Source organism: Sylvia atricapilla, chromosome 19 (genome assembly GCF_009819655.1).
Source record: "Sylvia atricapilla isolate bSylAtr1 chromosome 19, bSylAtr1.pri, whole genome shotgun sequence".
Taxonomy (NCBI): Eukaryota; Metazoa; Chordata; class Aves; order Passeriformes; family Sylviidae; genus Sylvia; species Sylvia atricapilla.
In genome coordinates this window covers 3,942,950-3,961,819 of record NC_089158.1, presented here as the reverse complement: position 1 = coordinate 3,961,819, position 18,870 = coordinate 3,942,950, and the positions used below count along the sequence as shown (strand labels likewise).

At 46.9% G+C, this 18,870-nt stretch overlaps 2 protein-coding genes across 3 annotated transcripts in view; one reads left to right on the top strand and one right to left on the bottom strand.

Moving 5' to 3' along the window:
* Positions 1-534: 534 nt before the first annotated feature.
* On the bottom strand, positions 535-1,446 carry MRPL41 (mitochondrial ribosomal protein L41). The gene has a single exon (XM_066332526.1). It carries the CDS (start codon positions 1,207-1,209, stop codon positions 802-804), a length of 408 nt encoding a protein of 135 aa, XP_066188623.1. The 5' UTR covers positions 1,210-1,446; the 3' UTR covers positions 535-801.
* Positions 1,447-1,567: 121 nt separating this feature from the next.
* Positions 1,568-18,870, top strand: part of PNPLA7 (patatin like phospholipase domain containing 7) — a 122,917-nt gene continuing 105,614 nt past the window's right edge. The window contains exons 1-12 of one of the 2 annotated variants that reach the window (XM_066332522.1): positions 1,568-1,710; positions 2,324-2,364; positions 4,725-4,790; positions 5,486-5,573; positions 6,144-6,226; positions 8,049-8,137; positions 8,475-8,615; positions 9,938-10,097; positions 11,065-11,145; positions 15,986-16,114; positions 17,432-17,512; positions 18,022-18,166. In XM_066332522.1, the coding sequence (XP_066188619.1) occupies positions 1,689-1,710; positions 2,324-2,364; positions 4,725-4,790; positions 5,486-5,573; positions 6,144-6,226; positions 8,049-8,137; positions 8,475-8,615; positions 9,938-10,097; positions 11,065-11,145; positions 15,986-16,114; positions 17,432-17,512; positions 18,022-18,166 (1,126 nt within the window). In that variant the 5' untranslated portion in view covers positions 1,568-1,688. Of the gene's footprint in view, positions 1,711-2,323; positions 2,365-4,724; positions 4,791-5,485; positions 5,574-6,143; positions 6,227-8,048; positions 8,138-8,474; positions 8,616-9,937; positions 10,098-11,064; positions 11,146-15,985; positions 16,115-17,431; positions 17,513-18,021; positions 18,167-18,870 lie in introns of those variants that run through there. The other variant, XM_066332523.1, reaches the window with a different exon arrangement.

The following is an 18,870-nucleotide window of genomic DNA, read 5'->3' as shown; positions in this document are numbered from 1 at the left end:
AGGCCAGGCCTTGCTTTGCTCAGAGAAATGAGGAGACCCACTTATTATCTGCCTTCACATTGGGTATGAGGCAAATGATGCAGTCAACACCAAGCTGGGACTGGTATCAAAGGGCACAGGCTCTCCTGCTCTCCAGCCTTGCACCCCCCTCCAGCCACCTGCCAAGTGCCCTGGCTGGGCAGCAAGTCCCAGAAGGGAAGGGCTGAAGGGCCACTTCTGCCAACAGCAGCAGCACCCAAGGCAGGAAACAGCCACTTGTATGTAATTTCTTCTGATCAGCTTCACAGGAGGTGAGAAATGTGGAGTTCAGTTAGAAAAGCTGTGCCTTCCCCATCCCCACTGTGGCTGATGCCTGATCCCAACTCATCCTTCTGTGATTTGGGGCTGCAGCGCCCTCACTCCATCACAGCCCTGCCCAGCCCCGAAAATGTGGGGGTTTCAACCACCATCCTAAGAACTCATCTGTCACCCCTTATCACCGACCATCCACTAAACTTGCTTCTTTTCTCCCAAAGTGACCGTTTTCAGTCTTAATTTAATTTTTAAAGTTTAATTCTTAAACTTTCCAGTACTTAGCACTTAGAAACGTCATGGACCCCTCACCTTCAGAACCCCCAGAGAGGGCTCTGCTCACCAGGCACAATTGGCTCCCCGAGGAAATACCAGTCATGGATGGGAAATCAAACCGCAGATTTCCACCAGGATTTAAATCAGGTATTACAGAAGAACAAGGTAGAATTTCCTTTAATGTTCAGTAACAGAGCCTGTCCCGTGTTGGCCGGCGGTATCACTGCCCGCTCCCTACCGCACGTAGTTCTTGGGGAAGAGCTGGAAGAGCTTGCCCTCCTGCGTGGGCTCGAAGCCATACTTCTCCAATTTGCTGGGGTCGAATGTGCCGTCCTTCACGTCCCTCTCGATGCGCGGAGCCACCACCTGGTCGAAGAGCTGCTTGGCCGTCATGGGCGGCTCGGAGCCCTCGGCGGCGCGGTACGAAACGTAGGGCCGCAGCTTGAAGCCCCTCAGGTCGGGCACGACGAACTCGGGCACCATCTCCTTGACGAGGAGGAACTTCTTGTTGCGGGTGAGCACGCCCAGCTTCTTGGCACCGCGGCCCTTGTTGTGGGTCCGGGGTCCGCGCTTGCTAGTGAACGGCGACATGCGGTCGGCGCCGCGCACCAGTCCACGGACCAGCTGGGTCAGCAGCCCCATGCCGGGCACCGAGGGCTCAGCGGGGCCGAAGCCGGGCCCTGCAGGCACCAGAGGCTCAGCGAAGCCGGAACGAGTCCCGGCGAGCAGCCGGGGAGCTCAGCCGAGGCGGAGTCGACCCCTGAGAGCACCGAGACCTCGCCAAAGCGCGCCGGGGCCGGGTCCCCCTCACGACCCGGAGCAGCCCCACCGCGCTCCCGCCTCCGCACACCCCAACAGCGCCTGCTCCCATTGGTCGGCCCGGGACAGCCAATCCGTAGCGCCGATACTGCTCCGCGCGGCACGCGCGCTGACCGGCTCCAGGGGGGCTTTTCCCGCCAATCAGCAGCGAGCTGCCCGCGGCGTGGGCGGGGCCTGGCGCGGCCGCGCCCCCTGGCGGAGGCGGGCGGGGTCTGCGCTCGGCGCCCTTCGCCCCCGGCCCGGGGAGCGGCGAGCGGCCGGGCGGGACAAGGGCCGGCACCGGCACCGGGACCAGCAGCGGGATGATGGCGGGGGCAGGAGCAGGTGAGGAGGTGCCGGGATCGCTGGAGCGCGGCGGTGGGACCCGGGCCTGGCGGGCTTGTGCAGCCGCACGGTGCCCCTCGGTGCCGGTGCCCGAGGCCCGGCGGGAGCAGGTTGTTGTTCCCCTCTTTTGGTGCCCGTGTCCCGAGCTGGGACCTGGCGAAACGGCGGCGGGCAGAGCAGCCGGGGTGGCGGTAAAGTGACCCGGGGGGTGACCAGGAGAGCGAGCGGGGCTGCCCTGAGCGCAGCCCGGAGCGCTCGGTGCCCGGTCCCTGGGCGGGCAGTGCCGCTGTGTCCCCGGGCAGTGCCCGTGCCGCGGCCGCTGCGGTGTTTGCCTTCCTCAGGGAGCAGCCGTGGGTCTGGCTGTGCCGCCGGGCTGTGCTGACTCCCGAGGAGATCCTGGTTAAGTTGCCGTGGCTATGGAGAGCTTTCTTCGGGAGAAGTCCCGTCCCCCAACACTTAACTGCTGGGTTTTGTTACTCGGCACGAGCAACAAGGGATGATAAAGTTTAAAAATTGTGGTTCCCCGTGTGTTGTTCAAGAGTTTGGATCGGAAGTTGTGGTCGTCTCTTAACTCAGCCTTCTGTCTTTGTTTTTGCCTTTGCTCCTGCCGCAGCTCCAGACATGGATGAAGTAGACAACAGCACCAGCCTTGAGGTACGATATGTTTTGCCCTTGTTGTTGGACTTATTTATTTCCCTGTGAGCGTTTCCAGGAGCTGAAAGCAGCTGTACCTCATTTGATAGTATTGGGACAATGCCTTTAGATGCTTTTACTTTGAAAGAGCCTTTCTTGCTGGGAGTTTTAGCCTTTCAAACTTTTAAGGATTGGTCTTATTTTATTGTGTGTGTGTGTTTTATTGCACCCCATGCATGCTCTGCTTCATGTTCTAAGCTATTTCAATAATGCTGTGATTTAAATGCTCTCATTTTTAGCCTAAAGAAGAAGGAGTTGCAGAATTCTGGCAGGCTGCTCTTCTTACATTTTGTTTTTGATCATAAATGTGAAACTCACAGGCCAAGAAAGGCACATGGTGCTGTCCCTAGTCGTGAAAAACAAACCCCATGAGAGGAAATAGTTCTCATAACTAAAAAACACACACAATGTACTTGTACACAATTAACAATGTTTTGTGAAAATCCAGGTTTCGTAGTCAAAACAAGGCACGGGTGCTGCTGAGCTGTGAGAAAGCCTTGTATTTTGGGCTAATCCCAATTTTAAGTCCTTGTTTTCGGGGCTGATAAGCCTTTCCCACCCCTGCCTGGATGGAGAAGGTGTCAGTGTTTGCCTTGGAGTGCAGTGAGGAGTTGCTGGACTCAGCAGTGCTGGGTGCCTGTACTCTGGATGGGTGTGAGCTGCAGTTTTGAGGCTGCATATTTGTGCTGATTGCTGTTCAGTCTCGAGCTCTTAAGGAAACATCAAGAGGCAGAGAAGTGCTCTTTATGCCAATCCACACTCTGGGCAGGTGACTGCTCCATTTTCAGGTGCAGTGAGGGGCCCTGCAGGGTGGTCCCACGGGTGCTGTGGGTCTCAGGGCTCTTTGGGGCTGGATGAAGTGAAGCCCTTGGGTTGGAGTGCTGAGCACAGCCCTCCTGAGTGAGGAGCTGCCCTGGTGACTTGGCTGTGACCTCATTCCTGCCCCAGGAGCTGTCACAGCAATCACTGACATGTCTCAGGTGTCTGCACAGTTCAGCCTGGCTGCTCCGCTTCCTCTGCTTGTCCACAAGGATTGTCCATGCTGGGAAGGATCCCTCCTGAGTCTGAGCAAGGGAATATCATGTTGTCACTGGTGAAATCTTGGCAAGAACTTCTCAGTGGTTCTTGGAGCTCTGAATTTCTTCTTTCCTTTGTTGCTTTTCTGCACCTGAGATCCCAGCCTGGGGACGTTTGTGTTTTATTCTTTTCCCCGTGGATTTGTTTTCTCCTCTTGCAGCAGCAATGTGAGTGTCAGTTGGCAATTACTATTTTTGGTGTTATTTGAGATCATACAGGCCTGGGGAGCAGCAGAACTGTCCGTGTCCCAGTGTCCCTGACGCTGTCAAAAGGAAATAAATACATTAAGTGACCACAGCAGACTTCCACCAGGAACTCTGTGTCACCAGGTGTTGTACCTGTTGCTGACACATCTTCAGCTTTTTATTTTTTCAAAATCTTGTGACTTTTCACTGCAATCCCATGAGTAATAGTCTGATAACAGTAGTGGCAGAGTTACTTTGACTCATGTTGGGAGGATAAACATTAAAGTGCTAAAGTGACCTGAGAAGGCAAAGTGAGCACAAGGATCTGTGTGAGGTGACTGGTCTGGCAGGAGTTTCTTTTGTGCTGTAAAACTGGAATGAGTTCCATTAGAGAGACCAGTTTGGTGACTTGGTGTACACTTCATTTTTCTCTTGGTGGCAAAGGTGAGTTCAGCTGTCATCCAGATCTGCAGCTGTGGGCAGGAATGGGACCTGAACTGTGTGTAGTGCTTAATTCAAGTGTCTTCAAGGTTCAAGATTTAGAGGGGGATGTATTTGTCCTTGTACTCCCGTTGTTTTGACTTGTTCCTGAGAGTTGTTTGGCCTTTTTCTCCCCTCTCTCTTAAGCTTTGGGTTGGCATTTGTGAGACTATGTTATGTGCCAGGTTTTATTTCTGAGTGACACTGGTGGGCACAGGTCTCAGGACAGCACCTGACCTTTGTCCATGCGCTTCATCTGCTTTTTATGATGACTTTAATATGCTGGTTTATGACTTGTTTTCTTGGTCTCATAAAGTCCTTTGCATTACATTCTCATCCTTGTTGCTCTGAATAACATAGAATGATTTAAAAAAAAATCTCACTGACTCTGGTTTAGGACTGTTTAGGAATGCACTGGACCACCAGCAACACAAAACTCCCCTACTGACCTCTTTCCACTGAATGTTTCTGTTTGCAAAGTATAAGTCAAAGAAAAACACAATCATGTTGGTTGAGGTGTTTTTATGAAAGCTTTTTCCCAGCTGTGGGAAACTAATTTCACCTTCCTTTTGGTGGCAGGCTGTGTTGCCAGGAGGTGGGACCCCCATCCTGCAGTTTGTGGAGGACAGGATCCAGACCACCATGGTAAAGTAGAGCTGCAGTCAGCTGGCTCAGGGGTGGGGGTCCATCCAGAGCAGCTTCTCCTGAGAGCCAGGAGCTCTGCCAGGTCACTGCCAAAGTCTGAGCATTTGTTTCTTTGCTGTCATTGTGCACGAGGCAGGAATTCATTCCTGTTATTTAGAATCCCAGACTGGTGTGGGCTGGAAGGGACCTTCAAATCATCCAGTGCCACCCCTGCCATGGCAGGGACACCTCCCACTGTCCCAGGTCACTCCAATCCCCAGTGTCCAGCCTGGCCTTGGGCACTGCCAGGGATCCAGGGGCAGCCACAGCTGCTCTGGGCACCCTGTGCCAGCCCTGCCCACCCTGCCAGGGAACAATTCCTGCCCAATCTCCCACCCAGCCCTGCCCTCCTTCATCTCAAGGCTATTCCCCCTTGTCCCTCCATGCCCTCATGCAGCTCCTGTACATTGAGTTGATCAGCTCACAGATCTTTGGGAGGAAAAACATGGAATACTTTCCATGTGATCTTAGAACTGGTCACTGATACAGTTTAAACTTCTTGCATATGTGGTATTTGAATTAAAAATTAAGTATTTATGAACATGCTTGGCTTTTAGACATCTCACTGAGCTGAGTGTTTTCAGCCCTTCAAAAAGTATGTGTAACTTGTGAAGTTGGAAATTATTAACTTCTTTCTCCCTAAATTCCCCTCCCAGCTGACTGGAATTGCCATTGGAGCTGCAGTTGCTCTGTTGCTTATAGCAGTCGTTGTGTTTGTCGTATACAGAAGAGTGAGACAGTCTAGTAAGTACTTGATAACCATGTAAGTTTTAAAACAGTTTTTTCATCAATCTTGAGTATTTTTGTAATTTTCTGTGGTAGTTGTTTGCTGTAGAGGTGTGGCTCTTGCAGGACAACAGCTTTAAAGGATGGAGCACTTTTGTTGATTCACTTCCTCAGGTCTGAACTCAGAATTGTCACATGCAGGACCTGGAGGTTTAATTTCTTTGGTGTATGAGCAGTGTCAGCCTCAGGACCAGTTGTAAATCATGGAGATGATTTCAACCCTGCTGTGATTTCACTGTCACAGGAAGGAGAAAAGATTGAATTAGAGGTTTCCTTCAGGAGATGAAAACTCCCCAACCTTTCTGTGTGTTTGGAGACCCTTTATCTGCTCTGGGGCTGAGGAAGAAGCCCAAGGCAGCCCTGCCTTGGTGTGGCCTGGCCAGAGCTGGGGAATGAGGGATACCAGGGTGGTTTAAATTCCAAACACTGCCCACAGGAGCTGTTCTGGAGGCAGCAAAGTCCCCAAGCTGTGCTCAGGTGGTTTCCCAGCTGCTGAAGGTGGTTTCTGATGTGATGCTTCTGTTTCAGAACAACTTCAGCCACACGTGCCTCAGTACAGGTTTCGCAAGAGGGACAAAGTGATGTTCTACGGGAGGAAGATCATGAGGAAGGTGAGGGCACCTGGTAAAATCCCATGTAAAGTTGAGAGATGTAAAGTTTGAAATACTTCACTTGCTGAGCCTGGCCCAGGGCCTTCAGCCTATAAAATCTCACTGGGATTTTGTGGATGTTTCAGAATTCCTGCAATCCTGACTGGACTGCTGATGGAGCAGCTGTAGCTTCTCTTTCTGACCAGACCTTACTTCTTTGAAAAATGTTTGCAGTCAGTGAGGATAATGATAAATCAATGAGTATCTAACCCCTGTAGGGAGTTAATGATTGTGTAAATATCCCAAAATCCCAGACTGGTTTGGATTGGAAAGAACCTTAAAGCTCATGCCATGGCAGGGACACCTCCCACTGTCCCAGGTCACTCCAATCCCCAGTGTCCAGCCTGGCCTTGGGCACTGCCAGGGATCCAGGGGCAGCCACAGCTGCTCTGGGCACCCTGTGCCAGGGCCTGCCCACCCTCCTGGCTGTTCCCTGTGCTGCCAAGTCCAGGTGTGCACTCACTGTAAACCAACATCTTCAGAAAAATAAGGTAAAAGGGAGGTAACCATCCTTAGTCACCCTGTGGGGAGGAACACTTCCTCCTGTGAACTGTCCCAGCCTCTGCCTCCCACACTTCATTGAGGTGAATTCACTTTGGCTTAATTAGACACTGGTGGGCTTAATGCTCTGTTCTAGAGCTCTGTTTCATTGTGGAGGGGTTGTTACTCCCTGAATCTTGCATGGCAGGTCAACCTTTAAGTAGAACTTGGCCAAAAAAGCCCTCAATGAGAGGAAATGTTGTGTGTGCAACTTCATAATTTTAATATTCTTCATTATTTTTATGTGCAACTTCATAATTTGAATAATTTTTTTCCCAGCCTGTTTATATGTAAGTCATATAAGTAAAGAATGCTTAAAATTCCACGTGGGAAAATAATTTCAGGTAGTTTTTTCTCTGAGTTTTAGACTTTTTTGCTTTTCTTCCCAAGACCGAGAACATTACACCCAAACAGCTGTGGGTTGCACTTAATGCATTTTTGATAACATACCAAGGTTTTACTTTAAAAAAAAAAAGAAATCCTTCCAAACAGACAGATTCAACTCTTTGGGTAACAAATAGAGAACTGAGAATGTTTTGTAAGTACCTAATGAGGGGCTTTCTTGGTGTAGCAGTTGTGGAGTTTCTCCAGAGGGTGGCACCTGGGAACTAGGAAATGCAAGGAAAAGCCTTGGTTTGTCACCATCACGGGCATATAGATTCCTGGAATATCCTCAGTGGGAAGGGACTCACAAGGATCATCAAATCCAGCCCCTGTCCCTGCCCAGAGCCCCACCAATCCCACCCTGGGCATCCCTGGCAGCGCTGGCCAAAGGCTCCTGGAGCTCTGGCAGCCTCGGGGCCGTGCCCATTCCCTGGGGAGCCTGGGCAGTGCCAGCACCCTCTGGGGGAAGAACCTTTCCCTGCTCTGCAGCCTGAGCCTGCCCTGGCCCAGCTCCAGCCCTTCCCTGGCTCCTGTCCCTGTCCCACAGCAGAGATCAGTGCCTTACTCCTCTTCCTGCTGCTGAGTGTTCCTGAATGAGAACCACAGCTAAGAATCTTTCCCCTCTACCATCCATTAGCACTGTAGCAGTTGATGAGTAAAATCAGAATATACTCTACTTGCTTTATGGAAAGGAAGTGATCCTGAAGTAGATATTCCAATTCTCCAAGGTCTTACATGAGCTCTTCACTCTGCTCACACTCTGATGTCTGGTAAATGTGTCGATGCCTTGGCAGGGTTGGAATTAGCAGGTTGGTTTTGGGATTTTGTGACTGGTTTTGTGTCCATTGTTTCCTCCTAGGTAACAACTCTTCCCAACTCTCTGGTTGGGAACACCGTCCCTCGCCAAAGGATGCGGAAACGGGCAAAGGTTTTATCTCTGGCTAAAAGGTACTTGGGACTTGGGGAAGGGGAAAATTCACAGCATGGGGGTTTGGGGTTTTTGTTTGTGGTGTGGAACTTAATCCCTATCTGAGCCCTTTTCTGTAGCTGTTGGTTTTTCCCAGTCCTGTCAGCTGTGGATCAGCTGAGAGGTTTGCTGAGCTGGGCTGGTTTTGGTGAGGAAGGGCAGGAGGGTGGAATGTTTTAGCTAACTGATACTGTGTAACTTGGGATGGTGAATTTTAGTATTGACTTATTTCACATTTCCTGTTAGTACAAATTTAGTATTTCCTATTAGTACAAACATCCTGAGGGGAACATCCTGAACTTCCATTTTCCTTTGTAGGATCCTGCGTATTAAGAAGGAATGTCCAACTTTGCAGAGGAAAGAACCTCCTCCTTCTTTGCTAGAGGCAGATCTGACTGAATTTGATGTCAAGAATTCCCACTTGCCATCAGAAGTCCTGTACATGCTTAAAAATGTCAGGTAATGTTAAATGGAGAGAGAAATGTAGAGTTTGGTTTTGATGGATGTTCAAGTGATGTAAATATTTGACAGTTTGTGTCAAATCTCAGATTTTACAATTGCATGGTCAGAATCCTGAGGGAGCTGACTGAAATTCATCTGAGCATCAGGACAGCATAAATGACATTGAATTTTCTAGAAACGTTAAGAAAATAGTTGAGTTCTTTTTAAAAATTAAAAAAAGGGATGGGGGAAAACAGGAAGTAGGTTAGTTGCCTCAGTTTGGGAGTAGTGCTAATAAAGTTGTTCCAACATGAACAGATTTAGTGCATCTTAAAACTTCTGTTTAGGCTGTATCAGGCAATTATTTTTGTACAGAAAAGCATCGTGATTGGTAGATATTAATTGGATACCATATTGACAACTCTCTGGGCTGCAGAATCTTTCATTTCTCTGCCTGAAAAGGTTGCAAATAAATCAAAGTCTGCTTAATAAATCTGAAGACAGCTCTTTGGCAGACTAAGAAGAAGGGATGGTCTTTGTGCCCCTTCAACAAGGGGTTAACTGCTGACACAGCAGAGAGGAGGGCATCTTGCAATCTGTAATTTTGATTTTGCTTGTGGATGTTCCTTTTTCCTGCCAGCTGGGATATAATGTAGTCCTGAAGGTCATACATTCTCAAATAAAAATGCTGTGTCAATCATCTGAACTTGCTACTGTGGAATTATGATCTCCTATGATTAATTGATGTTACAGTAGGATTTGATGGATTTATCCTGATAAATGTGAGCTATTTGAGCTCTGTGCAGAGTGATCAGGGGTGAAACCCATATTTCTCTCTGCCTGGCAGTGGCTGACTGGGTCCAGGTGCATGTTACCTGCAGGAGATGGAATATTCCAAACTTGTAATTACATGCAGATGACAGGAGCTTTTCCTCTTTTCAGTATTTCTCCTGTGTCCAGCTTCCATGGACAGGGCAGCTGCACTAAAAGGGGAAGTTTCCTGGGTAACTTTTCTCACAGAGTGTGTGTATCTGGCAGGTTTTTATTTTTCTTCCCCTCCACAGGCCATGCTGGTGTTTGCTGAAGGCAGTTGGGGTTTACTGCCTTCTGAGCCTGCATTCTTGGGAGGGCTCCTCCAAAGGAGCCCCAGCATCTACAGTTCTGTGTTTCATGCTGCTCTTGCACCTTATTTTGGGGAGCTCTTTGAGGCTCCTTTCCCTGCAGCCACTCCTCTGGGCTTCCTCTGCTCCTCGTGCCTGAGGCTTTGCTGGTACAGAAAGCATTTTCCACGGGCTGCTGTGCTGATTCCAGGTTTTCCCTTTGAATTTTCTTTGCTGCAGGGTCCTTGGGCACTTTGAGAAGCCCCTGTTCCTGGAGCTGTGCAAGCACATGTTCTTTGTGCAGCTGCACGAGGGCGAGTACATCTTCCGTCCCGGGCAGCCGGACAACAGCATCTACGTGGTGCAGGATGGAAAGCTGGAAGTCTGCATCCAAGAGAGTGTAAGAACCCAGTGCTCTGCACTTCCTGAGAGGAATCTGTTGGCACAGCAGATAGGCTGGCATGAATCATTAAGCATTGATTAAACTTAGACATGTGAATCACGGTGGTTTAGGAGGGATTAATCCCAGCTCTTCGGGGCCGTGGCATTTGTAAAGATCAAGGTTTGCAGCTCTGGTCCCTGGTGTCTCAGATGAGAGAGCAGAACACAAAGCTGATGAGGCAGCTGGAAATATCCTCACGCAGGAGATGCAGAAGTTATTGAGGGAAGACAGGGTGCAAGGTGGGCTTGGAAACATTCACCTTTGGAAAGGTTGTTACAGAAAGGATTCAGGTACAGAGAGCAGGAAAGACCAAGCTCACCTCAGAATAGTCCAGCAGGAATCAGTGGGTTTGTCTGGGAGGTGGAAGAGTCAGATTCACTTTTTAGGGGAAAAAAGATGATGGTTTATTTTCCATGTGGGTCTTAAAACATTGAGCACCAGTCCTTATGATCCCTTCTACCAAGTTAATTTTTTAATTTTTACCTTCTTCCTGACTGAGCTTTGAGTTTAACTTTTGGATGTGAGCAGTTTTCCAGTGGCTGAAAGTTTAGTGGGCTTGTGTTTGGAAATGATATCAAATTTGCTGATTTCTCTGTATTTTTACATTTTGTTGCTCCTCTTTTGTACAATCTCTTAACAGGTAACCCCTCAATAAAGGGAGCTCATTCTGTCTCTGGGTGAAAGCAGCTTTGTTTTGTTGGTGTTACATAGCAAAGACAAGCAGATCACAACATTCCTGGGAAAAGCTGGCTCATAGTTTCTTTTAGTTTATCACTTTTAGAATGCTGGTTTAAAACTCTGTGGTTGGAATTAGCACGTTTCCATCAGAACAGAGAAAAAAGGAGCATCCAACCTTTCTGAAATGCTCCAAGTTGGGCCAAAATGCAGCTGTGAACCTGCAGTAATGCTGTGTGTGTCCTTGCAGGATGGAACAGAGGTGGTGGTGAAGGAGGTGCTGGCAGGGGACAGTGTGCACAGCCTGCTGAGCATCCTGGATGTCATCACGGTGAGTTCTGGCAGGGGCAGGTCCCTGCTGGGTCCCCCAGAGCCTGGCAGGGGAAACAGGCCTTGAACATTCCTAAGGAAAGAAGCAGAATGCAAAATGGTTTTGTTGATAATTCTCCTCCTCCTTTGCAGATGTAAGCTGAGCTTTGTGGTGTGGAGGTTGTGCAATGTGTGCTTGACTGGCTGCTTCTGATTAGCAGGAGGATTTCAGTGTTCCCCTTTATGTTTGGAAAACTGAGATTACAGTTTGACTTGCTCAAATCACAACTCAGGCAGAAGCAGGACCAGGCTGGGGCCCAGTAGTTCAGGTTTTTACATGTTTGATGGGTTGCTTAATGAATTTGTTTTCATTTAGTCTAAGGAAAATAAATCTGACAGTTGTTAGTAGTGTAATTATACTGTGAACCCAGCTGATGGATTTATTTTGTTTTGTTACACCAGTGGTGCTGGTGGCCAGCTGAGGGCTGTGCTCTTTGGCAGGGGCCAGGATGAGCTGAATGCTGGTCCTATTCAGTGCAAAATTGGTGGATTTTGTTGCAGTTGGAATTAGACTGATGGTTTTGCTAAAATCACCTTATGAATGCCTAAATGGAAGATGTTGAATTCAACATCTTTTGATAATACCCAAACCCTGAAGGTGTTTTCTTGAAGGATTTTGGTAGGATGGGATTTGAGGGGATGAAGATAAATCTAGTCAATAAGTTGTTCATGTTTGACCTTGTGTTGTGTGTCTGCCATGCTTGGCTGTCTCTGTTCATCAAATGGTGCCATTGCTCTGTGTGTGAGTAGTTAAAGGATTCTCTGAAATGTTCTTTGTCACTTCCAGAAGCAGGCACACCCCTCTCTTATCCACATTATCTGTAAATCTATATTATATATAGCTGTAGTTCTCATAAAACCTATCGACAGTTGATAACATGTTCTAAGCTTAGTCACAGTTTTCTCTGTAGAAAGGGAATAATTTGGGCTGTACAAGTCTAGTTCTTGCTGTCAAATTCATAATATGTTTGTAAATCCATGTTAGTGCCTTTGCCCCTGTTACTTCCACCACTAAATTTTCTTCATGACAATATTCTAAGCAGCAGGGTCATTGTGAAAGAACATGAGCAGCAGTCATGCTCTTGCTTGTTCAAAAGGAATATAAGAAAAGAGATCTTTGTATAGCAGTGCTTTATGGCTTTGTTTTCTAAAAAAAGTGGTTGCCATTAATTTTTTGTCATTTTTCTCATTTTTAATTCTCATTCTGTCATTTTTTTTCTCTGTCTCATTAGTTATACCACTGGTAAGTAAAAAAAATAAAAATGATTGAAAGTGTGCTGAACAGAGTTAGCTGTCTGCAGAAGAATCTGTAATGAAAAAACCTTGAAATATTTTTTTGCTAAACTTGTTCTCATTTATTTTTACAGCTCTTTTGTTCCTCACTTCCCAGCTCGTGAACTGCTTGTTTCATTGCTGTTTTTCCTCTTCCTTATGTTTCTTGCAGACTAAAGGTAGGGGAGTAGCATGAAAATAGGCAAGGAGAGAGTAAGTAATACTGGATCAAAATAATCCCAAATTAGTGAGGGATTCTTGGAACACCCTGCAGATACCATAATCTGAATTTGATTTTATTGCACCTCCAAACATGTGGCTCTGATGTGAAGAAAGGGTGTATTCAGAGAGGATTCCAGTCTTAGCTGTATTTGTGATTTTTTTTTGACTGATTTTGGAGCATGTGATGTCTGGCTGGTCTCTCACTTGGTTGGGAGTTGTGAAGAAAGTTGAGGTTGCTGCAAGAAGTGGCAAGGTCTTGAAGAAAGGTCACACCAGAGGTGCTTTTCTAATTGAACCTTTCAGCTTTTCAACTGCAAAGTCCCTTTAGTTCTACTTAATACAAAGGTAGCAGCTGTGGCATGAGCCTCCACTGATTCTGAGAACAGATCAATGCTGCTTTCTGCAGATTCTGAGGAGAAACTGGAAGCTTCTCAATCCAACAACCTGCAGACCTTTTCCTGGTATTCTGGAACAGTTCTGAGGTCCAGTTAATGGCTCTGACTTGATACTGCCTCAAATACCAGAGAAATCTCTGAGCTGAGCCTTGTTGATGTCTCTGTTTTCAGCAGCTCTTGCTGAGAGCTCGTGTGTGCTGCCAGAGTGCACTGACTTTTCCCTGAACTGTCAGCATTCCTCCAGAGTGAACTGGTCCAGCAGAGATGTGATGCTGATTGCTGGAGATTTGGGAGTCACTCTTCTCTTGTCCTCCATGTGGAGATGGTCTTAGGAACTAACTGGGGCCTTGTAGCATAGTTGGAATGAGAAAGTTGAAGAAAGAAGAGGCTGGGAGGGGTGTTGATCAAATGGCAATGATTGAGGAGGGGGAAAATGAAAGTCAGGATTAAAAGTAGCTGGAAAAACACTTGGATAAAGGTGAGCCTGCAGGGCTGACAAGATAGATGAGGTTATAAAGAAGTGATTGATGGCTGCAAGAGCTTTGGGTGCAGCAGTGTTGGTGTAGAGAATGTCAGGAAGGAGCAGAGGAAGACAAAATCCATGGAAATAGGGAGTACATGCCAGATTTTTCTAGTCCAAAAAAGGAGCTACCACTGCAGGTGGGAGAATGTGAAACATCTGTGTCTCTTGCAGCAGATTCCTTGACCAGACTTGATTGGATTTGTCCATAAGCTGTCAGCTGCAGCTTGGAGGTGATGCCTCAGCTCTTGGAAGGAGGCAGAAGGAAATAGTTACCTGCCCTGAGAACAAGAAGTTCTCTGTTGAAAAAAAAAAACCCTGTTTCATAACTGATTATAACTTAACTGTTCTTGTCATCTCAGTGTGTGATTGCAAAATAGTATAATTTGAGCGTAGTATTCTCACAACATTAGATCTGAGAGAAGTGACAATTATGGAACATTTCCTCCTCACGCTCCTCTGACAGCTCTTGCATGTTCCAGCCCCATTAGCCATGGTGTTGGCCCTTTCAGAAGAGCTGCTCTCATGCAGGGATTTCAAAGAGGCAAAATTATATGCTGAGAATTTGGAGGAATGGGCTGTTCTTTGGAGAAAAAGGCTTCTGCATCGTTATCTGTTATTATCCTAAAGCTGTTTTTCTGAGGTTATCAGCACTGAGCACTTTCCAGAGAAGCCCAAACACTTTACTGGGTAGACTGGAGACCAGAATTCTGGGATACCCAGGGCTCAGTTTGCTCTTTGGAATAATTCATGAAACACCATTAGACTTGATGCTTATCCTTGTCCAACAGCTAGAGATTTAATAATTTCCTTAGTTTTTTACTGTATATTTGCTGTAAAGATCAGTAGGAAATGCAGTTGATGGCAAATTCAGTGTTTAAAAGCAGACTATATACATTTTCTTTCACATGTAAGTATAAGAAGTCCAAATTAATTCTTCAGGTAAAGCCAGACTTCAATCTGACCTGTAAAAGAGGATTGTTGCATTTATTTTTGGGCACAGCCAAAGCACAGAAATGTTATTTGTTAATTTCTTTACTTAATTAAAAGAAACTTGGGAAAACCAAGGACACTGGCAGCTTTGCACTGTAGGTCAAAGAGATGTTTAAAATTTCAGATCCCTCAGGAACTTGAAAATCAAGGCTATTAATATCATCCCCAGATTTTATAAAAAGGTCAGCTGAAGTTGGTGTAATTAAGAAATTGGTTCCAATTAATTTAATTTTAGAATCTGCTTCATGGTGCCTTCCAGTCCAGCAGGCAGACAGAGCTGCAGCTTTGTTTTCCAGGGTGATTAGAGAAAGTCTCTTGTTTGGTTTTGCTGGGTTCTTTGGGTAGGAATTCCTTCAAAGTGCTTGTGTTGAGTTGTCTGATACTCTGCAAGGCTTGCAGGCAGTTTGGTTTGTAATCAGCATTTAACATCTGTGTGTCAGTGTTGGGAAAAAGGTGCCTTCTGTTGCTCAGGAGGGGGAAAGCTGCTGGAGCTGTGAGTGCTGTTAAAATAGAAACTCCATTTCTTCCTTTGCTCCTGCTCTGTGCTGTAAAAAGGGTCATTTTATCTCATAAATACTGCGAAAATCAATATTTGATGGATTGGTAAATTAATTTATGAGTTTGAGATATTGTTTCCAGCATTTATTAAGTGGGTAAAAGGGGCATTGTCTGTCTGTCTTTTTATCCAAGTGTTTGGCAGTAGATTACTGTTAAAAGCTATTCTTATTTAAGGGGGAGAATCCAAACCCAAAGACTTGCCTTCCAGTGTGAAGAGAATCTCTGTATTCTACCCACTTTTCATTTGTTTGTTAGTTCTCCATCTGTTCTTTGAGCAGGATGGTCTAGACCCACTTTGTCTCCAGTAAAGAGAAGCTGTTTGGCTTTGTCACATGGAATATTTCATATATATGAAAAAAATATTTGTATGTATATCTTAAAACACAAGAAGTCTGCCTGTCTTTTGTCTTGCTCCATTATGTCTGTAATTACTGTACAATTTTGTTGTGTTTTTCACTGTTTGTGTGAGTTGGATTGTTTTTTGCAGCAAATAGCTTGGTTGTCAGTACAGATAATAAAATCAACAAACCCTCTTTTCTCTGCAGCCTTGACTAGTTGGGATTTCAAATACTTCTGAAGGCTGGCTATGTAATAAAACTGTGTCAGAGCTGAGAGCCTGGTACTTCCCTCAACCTGATCCAACTCCCTGCAGCTCTTATTTCCCTGCCCCTGTCTCTAATGCAGGTGTGAATTCACCCTCATTACACCCCCCATGGTCATGGAGCACCAGCTCAGGGCTTTTTGTGGTCTGTCAGCCACAGATAACAGCAGAGCAGGAATTTGGGAAGAACTGCATTGGATAATTGATGGGTTAACCCCATGTCTCTGGAACTTTCTCTTAGGGTCACCCTGCTCCCTATAAAACGGTCTCTGCCCGAGCAGCCACTCCCTCCACAATACTGAGGCTTCCAGCCAGTGCCTTCCAGGATGTGTTCCAGAAATACCCTGAAACCCTCGTGAGGGTGGTGCAGGTAGGTCGAGCTGAGGGGGAAGGGGGACTCACTCTCATGTCCAGGTTACAGGAGGATGTTTAGAGGCTCAGCAAGCTCATCATCCATCATTTGGTAAATAAGGAATTGCTCAGCACAGCTTATCAAGATTTGGGCTTGTTCTGCTGTTCTCCTGGCTGTTGAGCCCTAGACATAATAATCCAGCATTATCACAGCAGGAAAAATAATTTTATGTATCTGTAGATCTCCATTAATTGAGTTTCTGCCTGTGGTACCCTCATCAATCAGCCAGACCTGCAGTGTGAGTTTGTTGGTCCTTGGGGAGTAGAAAGGTGCTGGTGTGGGCTCTGCAGCTTGGGGTGCACAAGGGGACTCCAAAAGGGCTGAGAGTCATGAACAGACTGTCACATGTTCTGATACAGGACTGCTGGACCCTCAGGAGCTGTTTGGTGAGGGCTGATGCTTTGTAAGAGTCACAAAATTCAGACTGACTTGGGAATTTTCACTTTAGAATCCTCTGTCAGCACCTGAGGGAAGAGCTGTGCTTTGTGTCAGTTCTGTGTTCACCTTCTGTTGCTTTGCAGGGGCTCAGACAGCTCTCAGGTGAGCATCTTCTGCTGGTGGGAGGTGGTGCAGGGATCAGGATGAAGGATTTCCAGGGATGGTGCCTTGTCCCACTGGTGTGCCAGCCACAGGGTGACCCCACGAGTGGAGTTGTTATGGGCTGTCCTTTTGCTTTACTATCACTTCTGAATCTGCTTGTCCTTGCAAACTGTTCTGGTCTCTGGATGATTTATGAGCAACACACAAACCTCCTCATTCTGCTGGTTGAAGGAGAACAGATCATTAACACCAAATTAATTTGCTTTGTGAGAGCTGATAGAAAAGAGGGATGGCTCAGGAGTGGGAATTAGCTGGCAGGGCAGAGGAAGGTGCCACTGATTCCAGTGTTAGGTTTGAGTGCTTGTGGGGCAGTGGGACAGGTTCTCTCTGGGGAGGGCTGGGCTCATTTTTTTTAATGAGCAAGATTGGAACCAAATACTTCTATTTCAAGGCACTTTCATTATTGATGTTTATAGAAACCAAAGAGCATTTGGTGTTTGGGAGTAAGACTTGGGATTCTCATGCCATCAAGTGATTGTGAAGTCATTGGTAAATCATTTGAATCTATCTCTGTCCCAGTTTATCAGCTGCTAGAAGGAATTTCAGCTTAGGGTACAGTCTGTATTGTATAGAATGTGTTTCAGGTACTCTGGTACATGACTGTGTCTAAATGCCAGAAAGAGTGTGGGAGAATGCTAAATCCATTGCTATTGCTTCTTTATTGCCTGTTTGCAGATTATCATGGTGAGGCTGCAGAGGGTGACGTTCCTGGCCTTGCACAACTACCTGGGGCTGACCACGGAGCTCTTCAGCTGTGTGAGTTTGGGCACAGAGAGGTTTGCCTTCTTCCAGAAGGTCATAAAGCAAATGCTACATAATAATTTCATAATGACAGTGCTTGAGGACTGAGGCACTTGTATAACCAGCCCATAAAACCCAGCCTACGCTGATGCCTGGGGAATTGGTGGGGAGGCTTAAACTTCCCAAGTGCATCATTCCAGAGTGATGTGTGTGCTCTGCTCCCTGCTCTGGCAGTTCTGCTCTTTGCTGATGATGTCACCTCTGCCTGGAGCAGTGGGAAAAATGCTGCCCCTGTGCTGGCAGAGGGTCAGGGCATACTCACAGTGTCAAGCTGGGAGTCCTCAGACCCTGCTGGGATGCACTGAGGGAGCTGCTGATCCCAGGGCAAGCCACCCTTGGGATCTGGGACTGATCAGCACAAACCTGACTGATCCCACAAACCTGGGAGTCTGAGCAGGCTCCAGGGTGGAGAATACCCTTATCAGGGGGTGGTTGATGTTTGCTTGTCCTCTTGCTGCTCCCAGCAGAGCCAGGGCATCCCTCTGATCTCCGTGAGCAGCGTCACCGCTGGAGGCAGCGCCAGCAAGGCAGGGAAGAGACAAATGTCCAGTGCTTTGGAGGAGGATCGTGGAGAGAAGTTTGAAAAGTCTGGGGAAACACTGGAAATGGGTAATGCTTCTGGAAACATGGAGGAGCTGTCCTCTGGGATCTTCTTTAGTTTTTGTGCTACTCACAGAATCCCAGACTGATTTGGGTTGGGAGGGGCCTTAAACCTCATCCAGTGCCACCCCTGCCATGGCAGGGACACCTCCCATTGTTCCAGGCTGCTCCAAACCCCATCCAGCCTGGCCTTGGGCACTGCCAGGGATCCAGGGGCAGCCACAGCTGCTCTGGGCTCCCTGTGCCAGGGCCCCAATACCATAATAGTAAAGAATTTCCTCCCTGTATCCAGTCTAACCCTGCCCTCCTTCAGCTTGGGCCCATTCCTCTGTGTCCTTTCACTACATTTGATCCATTGTTGATATCACTGCTCTTGATCAGAGGATTTTATCAGAGAAGTTAAGGATTGTCTTAGATGAATTTCAGGTTAGAAGCCATTGAATAGTCCTTAGCTTCAATGGGGAAATATTACTGTGTTCTTAATGATACTGAGGAATGAAGAAAAGGGGAAAAATAAGTGACTCCTCATTTTGAATGCAGAGAGGGAGTTGGGAAAATTCAACACTCTAGACACCAGCAGAATTGCTGGATATGTATCTTTTCAGCCTGAAGACTCAGTACTGAAGGTAAAGCCAAGAAAATAGATGGAGTTGAATTTTGCCTCTGCAGATGGAAAAAAAAAGTATTTAACTCAAAACCAGAAAAAAAGATTT

What these genes read in the sequence shown, in the direction of transcription:
- MRPL41 (XM_066332526.1), bottom strand. Translation starts at nt 1,209, where the DNA reads ATGGGGCTGCTGACCCAGCTGGTCCGTGGACTGGTGCGCGGCGCCGAC.